Source organism: Juglans regia, chromosome 2, assembly GCF_001411555.2.
Source record: "Juglans regia cultivar Chandler chromosome 2, Walnut 2.0, whole genome shotgun sequence".
NCBI lineage: Eukaryota > Viridiplantae > Streptophyta > Magnoliopsida > Fagales > Juglandaceae > Juglans > Juglans regia.
In genome coordinates, this window is record NC_049902.1 from 21631430 (window position 1) to 21642262 (window position 10833).

The 10833-nt window shown below is 31.1% G+C and overlaps 2 protein-coding genes across 2 annotated transcripts; both read left to right on the plus strand.

The window, feature by feature from the left end:
- Positions 1 to 841: 841 nt before the first annotated feature.
- LOC118347678 lies at positions 842 to 3781 on the plus strand. Its single transcript, XM_035687698.1, has one exon. The coding sequence runs from the start codon at positions 842 to 844 to the stop codon at positions 3779 to 3781; it is 2940 nt and encodes a 979-aa protein (XP_035543591.1).
- A 558-nt stretch (positions 3782 to 4339) lies between these two features.
- LOC118347679 (replication protein A 70 kDa DNA-binding subunit B-like) lies at positions 4340 to 6577 on the plus strand. Its single transcript, XM_035687699.1, has 7 exons — positions 4340 to 4486; positions 4744 to 5014; positions 5082 to 5178; positions 5278 to 5402; positions 5486 to 5564; positions 6155 to 6275; positions 6425 to 6577. Exons 1-7 carry the CDS (start codon positions 4340 to 4342, stop codon positions 6575 to 6577), a joined length of 993 nt encoding a protein of 330 aa, XP_035543592.1.
- Positions 6578 to 10833: the final 4256 nt, after the last annotated feature.

Below are 10833 nucleotides of genomic sequence, written 5' to 3' on the forward strand. Positions count from 1 at the left end.
GATCCACTTCAGTATCCGCTATTATTTCCTTTTGGGGATACTGGTTGGCACCAAGGCATTAAAAGGATCAATAGAGGAAGCACAGTAATATGTAATGAAACAACCCGATCAATAGATCCTCACCAATCAATGTCAGCAGAAGAATTACTTACAAGAGAACAACGAGGTTAGAGTATAATCTTAATCTTTCCATTTTGTACTTAGAGCATTAGCATTGGTCTATACATATGCATATGCAAAATCGCCTCTTTTCCATATCCACTTTGTCATTCAAGCAAAATTCTCACATTGGTTTATGCATATTTGACACAAAATAATAATAAATTATTATTATTTTATTATTATTATTGTTTTGCTAAAATCAATTTTTTTATATATATTTTGCAATTAGCATCCACTACATACATTTGACATTAATAATATAAATTCAATAATAAAAAATATAGTTTTTTTTATATATTATATTAAAAATATAATAAAATGAAAAAAATATATATAATATATTATAATAATAAAATGAATGTGCAAGTGAAGATTTGTTGTGTTGTTGAAAAAGAGAGAAAATGAAATGATTGTGAGAGAGAGAGTGGGAGGAGAGATAAATAATGATTACAATAATATTTGTGGGGTGAATAGTGGTTATCCAAATTTGGATAAGCATTGTTCATAGGTAGCTAAATATTTGGATATGCATAAGCCAATGTGGAGGATTTTATAGTCATATTATGCAAATATGACTTTGCATATGTATATGCATAGACCAATGATAATGCTCAGTTTGTACACGTCCAATTTTGTAATATTGCATTCCCCTTCAACTTTTGTAGCATTAAACAGAAAAATGAAGGATCCAATTGTTTCGTGTCGTGAGTATTATTGCTACAAGTTACAAATCAGAGAAAATTTCAGATCAATTTTGTTGCTGTCTGGTCGTCTATTGCAACAATTCGTTGTTGATATGTATGTTAAGATCGAGACGTCAAGATTAGACTATTTCCGTAGCAAACAACAACATATTCGATCTGAGTTATATCAAGGTATTGTTGATACCATTACACTAGGGGAAACTAACGCTTCTAATGTTGGAAAACAGATTATTCTGCCTTCGTCATTTATTGGGGGTCCAAGAGACATGCGAAAAAGATATATGGAAGCAATGGCTTTAGTTCAGCGTTATGGTAAACCAGACATTTTTTTAACAATGACATGCAATCCAAATTGGCAAGAAATTTCAAATGAATTACGCCTACATGAGGAGAGTCAAAATCGGCCTGATTTAGTTGCTCGGGTCTTTCGTGCAAAATTAGAAGAATTAAAGGATCGATTATTCAAGCAACAGATATTTGGAAAAGTTTCAGCATATGTTTATGTTATTGAGCACCAAAAAATAGGCCTTCCACATGCTCATTTTCTAATTATATTACAAAGAGATTGGAAACTCTATGCGCCTGAATCTTTTGATGAGATTGTATCGGCAGAGATACCTGATAAAAATACGAATTTGCACTTGCATAACGCTGTTGTCAAGCATATGATGCATGGACCATGTGGAGTGTTGAATCCAACAAATGTTTGCATGAAAAAAAATGGTTATTGCAAAAGCCATTATCCAAAAAATTTTGCATCAAGTACGACTGTTGGAAATGATTGCTTCCCAATATATAGGCGTTCTGACAATAGAATAACTGTCAAAGTGAGAGGTCATAATTTGGATAACCGTTGGGTCGTTCCATATAATCCGTATTTGCTTGCAACATTTGACTGTCACATTAACATCGAGATTTGTTCTACTATAACAGCAGTCAAATATCTTTATAAGTACATTTACAAAGGGCATGATCGTATTGCTTTCAATTTGGTTTCTGAACAAAATAATCAACAAATTGATGAAATCCAACAATTCCAATCAGCCCGATGGATTGCTCCGCCTGAAGCTATGTGGAGAATATATGGCTTTGTTGTTAATGAAATGTACCCAGCAGTGTATAGCTTACATTTACATCTTGAGGATCAACACCAAGTAACTTTTCGAGCAAATGAAGACTTAATCAATGTTCTCAACTCTGATCGGTCTGCAAAATCGATGTTAACAGAATTCTTTGCATTAAATCGAGTGGATGAGAATGCCAGGACATTGTTGTACAAAGAATTTCCAGAATTCTATGTTTGGAGCCAACAATACAAAGAGTGGACTTGTCGAAAAAAGAAAACTGTTATAGGTCGAATTATTACAGCAAATCCATTTGAAGGTGAGAGGTATTATCTGCGGATATTGCTAAATCATGTAAGAGGACATTTGTCATTTGAAGATCTTAGGACAGTTGATGGTGTTGTGGCTCCAACTTTTCGTGAGGCAGCAACTATGCATGGTTTGCTACAGAGAGACAGTGGTTTAGAAGATTGTTTACATGAAGCATCTCTATATCAAATGCCGTCCAGTTTGAGGCGGCTATTTGCAACTATATTGGTTTATTGTAATCCAACCAATCCGAGAGAGCTTTGGGAACGTTTTGAGCAAGATATGTCAATTGATTTTAGGTCAACTGAAGATTCTATGTTGACTGTAAGAATGCAAGTTTTGCGCTCAATCTCTTTTACACTTGAATCAATGGGGAAACACATTAATTCATTTCATCTTCTTGATGACGACATTTGTTTTGATGAAGACCAATTCGAATCTAGGGAAATCGATGATGAATTGGCTGTTGAAATTCCAGAAGAAGATACTGCTGCATCAGAAATCCTTAATAGTGAACAGCGACATGTCTATAATTCAATTTTGGAAAATGTTTTTTCAAACAAAACTGCTACATTCTTTGTTGATGGCCCTGGTGGGACAGGGAAGACATTCCTGTACAAGGCACTTCTCGCTGCAGTAAGATCAAGAAAATTAGTGGCACTTGCAACTGCTTCATCTGGTGTTGCTGCATCTATCCTTCCTGGAGGTCGAACAGCACACTCGCGCTTTAAGATTCCATTAGATACTGATGAACATAGCATGTGTTGTGTCAGTAAACAAAGTGCCATTGCAAAGCTACTACGTGTAGCAAGGTTAATTATATGGGATGAGGCCCCTATGTCAAGAAAACAACACATCGAAGCTTTAGATAAAATGTTACGAGACATTAATGATTCAGAGTTAACATTCGGTGGAAAAGTTATCGTTTTTGGTGGAGATTTTCGCCAGGTTTTACCTGTGGTTCGTAAAGGAACAAGACAAGAACATGTTGACGCCAGTTTGGTTTCATCTTATTTGTGGCCTACATTGATCAAACTTCGTTTAACTGAAAATATGAGAGCAAGATTGGATCCAGTTTTTTCAGAATATGTGTTAGAATTAGGCAACGGAATGCCACCAATCACAATTGACGAAACTGTAAAAATTCCTAATGGCATGCTTGTTCCCTATGAAGATGACTGTACTTCTTTGGATCATTTAATAGATGTTGTTTTCCAAGATATTCATGAATATTCAATAAATATTTCAGCTATGATGAATCGGGCCATATTAACACCAAAGAACAGTTATGTTGATGAAATAAATACATTACTGATTCATAGGTTTCCTGGTGAGCTTAGGCGATATTATAGCTTTGATGAAGCAATAGATGCATCTGAACAATCAGTTATGGAGGATTTTTTAAATACTCTAACCCCAAATGGACTTCCTCCTCATGAATTGTTACTAAAGATAAACTGTCCCATCATGTTGCTTAGAAACATTAACCCTTCAGAAGGACTATGCAACGGAACACGTCTAATTTGTCGGGCTTTTGATTGAAATGTAATTGATGCAGAAATCGCAGTTGGGCACCATAGCGGAAAAAGAGTCTTTATTCCAAGGATCCCATTCTTGCCAAATCTTGATGAAAATAGTGGTTTCCCATTCAAAAGAACCCAATTCCCTATCAGATTAAGTTTTGCAATGACTATAAATAAGTCACAAGGGCAAACATTGGATTTTGTTGGGATATATTTACCTCAACCTGTTTTCTCACATGGTCAATTATATGTGGCTTTATCAAGGGCTAAGACTGCATCTACAGTAAGGGTTTTAATACGGCCAGTGTCGACTGATCGATCAGAAAAGAACTGCACAAAAAATATTGTCTATACAGAATTATTAAGATTAGCATGTTCAGATTAATGTTCTACAGGTAATGATTCAATTGTATAATTTGAGTTTAACTACTTAAACAAAATTATGCATTTTATAGAATTCTTTTTCTATATGTTTAGTATTGTGTTCTTTATTTCTCATTGTAATTTTTTTTTTTAATTTAGTATTGGGTTACTACACTTACACCTTTAATATTTTTGTATGTGAACAGTTTTAAAGATGCGGACGGTTTATACATCGATGAAAGATATCACTCCAAGTACAAGGAATTGGAAAATCAAAATGATCGTGGCAGACAAGTCACCCAAACGAACAGGCCAACGCTCACCAGTGAAGTACCAAAGCCTAACATTGATTGATCCAGAGGTATAATATTTATTTCTATCTATTGTCTTTTATTTTTTTTGGTGTACTGACAACTGATAAATGATTTTGTTATTTTTGTATCATATTTATTAAGTTTTGTATTTTTATTTTTTTTACTACTAATTTGTAAAAAATCTTAAAAATATTATTTTTTTAAAACCCAAAAATAATTTAAAATAAACAAAATTATTATACTCAATTATTTATTACAATATTTTTTTTGTAAATTATTTATTTCAATTTCTTATACTATACAGGGAAATCGAGTGCAAGCAACAATGTTTGATAAAGATATAGACTCGCGAGATGATACTTTACATATTTTCCGGTCATATTACATCAGTAATGCATATGTAAGGCCACTGGATCCGAAGTATAGAATTGAAACACATGAATATCAATGGATCTTAAATTCCAAAACGATAATTGAGGAAGTTCCAAAGGATGAAGAACAATTGGAGGTACCAAAGTACCAACTCATTCCGTTCAATGAATTAGACGCTTACAAAGACTCAATTGCAGAAATAGGTAATTCACTCTTGATTTTAGAATATTTAATTATCAATTTATTAAAAATTTAAATCTTATTTGTCAGATGTTTTAGCTGTTGCAATCAATATCAAGCCATGTAGAGAGATAACTTCAGTACATGGACCAACAACTATTCAGGAAATATATGTCATTGATCAAAGGTAAAAATATTTTTTAGGTAGTTTACTTTTTTAAAATTATGTTTCAATCTTTATTTCTTGTATATTCTGTTAATTCTTTTTTTATTCCAATTTTTGTAGCTTAAACCCTATATGTTTAACTATGTGGGGTCAATTTGTGCAAGATGAATGCAAAAAAATCTCAGAAATAATTGGGACAAAGCCAGTTATACTTGGAACAAGAATAAGAGTTGGTTCTTATAATGGTATTTTTAATAATTAACAATCTTATATTTTTCTTTTATATTGTATATGCTTGCATTAATCACGATCTCTATTTCTAATGAAGGATTGTCTCTTTCATCACGTCCGAAAAGTAAATTTATGATCAATCTTGTTCTTCCTGAGGCAACTTCATTGCAAGAGTGGTAATCGTCAGAAATAAGTCATTATTTGTTTCGTGCTACTTGAATATTAAAATCTTCATATTTTTATTTCTTATGTTGCATTTGTTTTTATGAATTTTAAGGGCGGTAATTAATGATTCATTACTTGAGAGTATTATTGCAAGATACTTGACATCCCCGTCTACATCTCTGTCTTCTGTTGGTATACGAGAAATAATCAAGAATTGTGATGTTGCTGAGTTGATCAAAAGTTTACAACCCATGGCGGTAAAATCCTATTTTTCGTAACAAATTCAAATATTTATACAATCAATTCATCTAAAAAATTATTTTTGATGTAATGTAGAAAGCAAAATTTTGGATAAAGGCGAAGATAATAGTGGTTGACTTGCGCCAGATATTTTTTTACATGTCATGTATTGGTTGTAATAAAGGAACTGGGTATGATTACAATGATAGCTTCCTTTGTTACCATTGCAAACACCAAAGTATTTCCCAACCACGGTATGTATCATTCAAATTTTTTGTTCTGTTTGATAATTTATGTGATAAATTTAATGTATAACTTTTATTGATTCTAACTTAAAATGATATTTCCATCAATTTTATAGTTGTCGAGCATATGTTCAACTCGACGATGGTACAGGAAAACTATCTGTTGTTATGTTTGGTGAAGTTGTAGAGGAAGCATTCGGTTGTTCGGCAGTTGAGCTAATGAATCATACTGGTGATGTATGTTTTCTTATTTTCTATTACCTTTATTGTTGTGAGTAAAAACGTCTGTGTTAGAATTTTTGACATATTTACTACATTAATTTTCAGCATATATATTCTTTAAATTTTTATTAATCATGCAAGGTTATTAAAAATTTCTTTTGCAGGAACATTTGCCTTATATAGAAAATCTTGTAGCACAAGTTTCACAGAAAGAGTGGATGATTGAACTTTTAGTAGATCCCAATCGACTCAACCAACAACAGCACAAGAATTTCAATGTCATTTCTATTGATGCAGTACAAGAAGACACAAAATGATGGATCATAGTAAAAACATCAAGGGACTCATATTTTGAACTGATGTTTTTGTCGAGTTTGTTGCTAAAACTATCGATGTTATAAATATGTGTTGGACTATGTTATATTTTGAACTAATGTTTTTGTTGGGTTTGTATTAAACTTATCGCAAGTAACTTTGCTAAAACTATCAATGTTATAAATATGTGTTGGAGTATGTTATATTTTAAACTAATGTTTTTATCTTCTAATCTATGCAAGCATGTAATTATTATACTCTACTTAACTATCATTTTTATAGAATATATATTATTTTTTTAAAATAATTATTTTACCCAACTAGGCAAACGTGCTTTGCACGTTATTTTGACCTAGTATATATATATATATATATATATATCATATACAGATCATCTTGGCCAGTTGAGATGTATATCTGTTCTTCTTCTCCTGCTATGCTTGCTATGAATGGGGGCCATTCCAGAACTGTTTAGTTTTTAGTCTTTTATTGTTACCGAACCATTTTGCTCTAGTTTCCCCTTAGTTTTTACGCACAGTGGAATCCTCTGAATCCTCACTCTAGGTCTAAGGTCGAATCCTCTGAAGTACAAACAATTTTCAGGGGCTATCAGTTCAGGGGAACTTCCCTTGAATTACCTAGGTGCATTTTCAGAAAATTAATCGAGTTAGACTCGAGTTTAGCTAAGTTATTCCTGAGCAACTTCTCAAATAATCTTGTTTATGTATACATATTAAATAAAATTAATAATTACTTATCGTGCTTAGCGTCTTAAAATATGATCTTTCTGTTGATATACATTTTGTTTGTCCTTAGGTTTCATGTTATAAAAGATAATATATATATATATATATATATATATATATATATATATATATTGCACTTTCAAGCTACCATTATTTATATTTGGAACTCTAAATTACTATAATTGACATAATGCATCATCCAAGTACAAGTACTACCAAAACCTACACTTTGTTTCTTTTATCAAAATCCGGTAGCCAAGGTTGCCCTATGTTCAGCTATTTTTTGGTTCATGTTAACATTCAGAATTAAATAATGGGGGCAAAGTGTTTTTTTTCTTATAAATAAAAAACTATGTATTTTTTCAAGTTAATAAAAATGCGCTTGTCACGTGAGTAATATATATACGCAAGGATTAAGATTTCTTCGCATTCTCATCCACATTTCAAGTTTTAAGTGGTAGAGATGTATATATTTTTATAAATTAAATATATTTTTAAAAAAATTAATTTTTACTTGCCGTACAATTTTTCTCCTCTTTTCCATTCCTCTCATTTTATTCTTCTCTCTTCTTATTCTTCTTATTTCATTCTTTATTCTCTCTCTGATGTCTTCTTGTTGTCTCAAACTACGGTCGTGGCGCAGCTCGTCTTCTCCAACCACAATTGTGGCATGTCTTAAACCACAACCGTGGCATTCAGACCCATAGTCATGGCTAGTGGCCTTGAGTCTCGTTGTTTAAGATGTTGTTTAGATAGTGAGTTGAGAATAAATGAATTGAGATGAAAGTTGAATAAAATATTATTATAATATTATTATTATTTTGAGATTTAAAAAAATTAAATTATTTATTATATTTTGTATAAAAATTTAAGAAAATTATAATGATAAGATGAAATGAGATAAAATAGTTTTATTATCAAAATAAAGCCAAACAACGTACCCGACCCACTCACCTATACTGTAATTTTGATTATTGTAATGAAATTATTTGTTTACAAATAAAAAATTCGATTGTAGTACTCAAAGTAAGTGCACACAAATATTTTAAAAAATGTCGGAATTAGCTTTTTATAGTTAAAACAAGAGCGTTATTTATTATAATTTTTTGTGTTGGATGCAATTAGAAGTCCAACAACTCATTTTCATTAGTCAATGGTCAATATGAGAATCAAACTTTTGTTACATCGCATAAAAATATCTACAAGTACATTGAATCGTAATAAATAATAAAATATTTTAAAGAAAATGCATATCAAGCCCACAAATATTAATAATGTATTGAATACTGAAGTTTACTAAATTAATCACTATTTAGAAAACCGAAATTTAAGAAATAGATTATCTAAATTAAACTAAAGAAAAGAGCATTAAAAGTTAGATTTTTTAAAAATAATAAAAATAGATCTAGAGCGTTTGATTTCACTTAACAAATCTCACACAATTTATTCTTTCTTGTTATAGAATTCTAATTATTCCAAGTTGATAAAAATTCCTTAACTATTCAATATTTTCTCTCAAACAATACTAAAAATATCTCCAACTAATAACTTCATATTTCTATATGAATTTAACTAATTGGAGACTCATTAAGTTTTTTAGATTTTTCTTAAAAATCACACTAATCGCAGTAAAGTATCTCTACTTTCACTCAACTAATATTGTTTAATCCTAGAGCTCTAATCATATATCACCTCTCAGTCTCAGTGCGATTCAATAGATCAAACAATAATTAGTTAGAAAATTGCAAGCATTCAGAACAAAGAATAAACACTCAATCATGAAAATATTGAAAATAAAATAATTTAGAATATAAATTGTGTGTTCAATGCTAGACTATATCAAAACTCTAGAAAATAAAATTAGTTCATAATAAAATTGAAAAGAAAAAAGATAAAACTAGTGTTCTTTGTTGGAGTCGGTTGATGAAGCTTGCGGCTCTTGCCTCTGCTCTCCAGATCCGCCTCCTTGAAAGAAACTTAAAGAATAAATTCTGGAATATTTTACTCTAAAACTCAGAGTCTCTATTCTTAATTTCGTGCCAATGATATGTTTATATAGGGCACAAAAGAAACCCTAATATTTTCACAATTTCCGCCTAAAAAATAGCCTAACTTTTAGGACTAATTTTTTGCAGCCTCACATGCACTCTAGGAGTCAGAATTTAGAAATTCTTATTGGAGATAAAACTGTAGCACTTTAAATCAGCTTTCCAACCCATCCAAAATCGCATCTATCAGATATATGAGTAGAAAGTTATGATCAAAACACTCAAGCATGTCTAGGCTATCTCCCAGTGTGTTCTAAACTTGGACTTCTTGTGGATTCCTTCTGTGATTTCTTTCTCTTTTTCTTGATAAAAATTACTTTCAAGCCCTTTACTAGTTGTTACTCATGATGTTGTTTAGGATGATCTTTTAAGTTGATCGGTTAGACCGATCGCCCAATCTAACCGCACAAAGGCTTGTCGCCAGGTCTTCTCGCCTAAATCTTTTCGGCTCTCTTCAAATCTCGTCACCTCTCATCGGTCTGGATCTGTAGTCTCTAATTTTTTACAAAAATGCTGTCATTTCGCACTAAATCTTCTCATTACTTCAAATCCAATAAAATAAAGAAAAATATATAGAAATAAAATAAAATCAATAGAATTGAAGGAAAACGGATACTATTCATACTTAAAAGTATGGGTGTAACCGGTCCGGTCCGGTCCGATTTTGGATAAAATTTAGGACCGAACCGGTATGTACCGGTTTTGTATTTTTCAAAACCGATTACGCACCGATTACCCTCCTAAACCGGTACTTCCGGTTTTACCAGTTTCCGGTCCGGTCCGGTCCGATTTTTCAGTTTTTTTAAAATGTAAATTTCACAATTTGTCATTAAAAATTTGTTTATAAAAAAAAAAAAAATTTGATTTAAAAAAAACTGTTTTATACTTTTATTAATATATTAGACTATTGGTATAGTTATAAGTTATATATTAGTATTAGTTATAAACTTTTAATGATTTAGTATTAACATTTTATGTAATAATTTATAAATTATAATAAGAAATTATTTCATATATGAATATATATGTTATATATAAAATTTCACATAAAAATTTAAAATTATACATTATATATAAAACTTATATATATTAATATTTAATATATATAAAATATTTTGTATAAAACTTATATATAAAAATATTATTTTTTATTTTTTTTTAATCAACCGGTCCGGTCCGGTCCAAAAAATCCCGAAACCGGAACCGGACCAGAACCGACCGGTTTTTACGTTTTAAAAACCGGTTCCGGACTGGACCGGTTCAAAACCGATAAAACCGGTACGGTTCGGTCCAGACCGGTCCAGTTTTTCAGTTTTTCGGTTTGAATTTACGCCCCTACTTAAAAGAGTAATAAAAATCACACTTATCAACACTCCTATTCTACATCTCTTTTAGAGTAGAATATCATTTATAATTTCAAAGCCCATTAACTATTCCTCTAATGTCGTTTCTATGTCTTAGTTA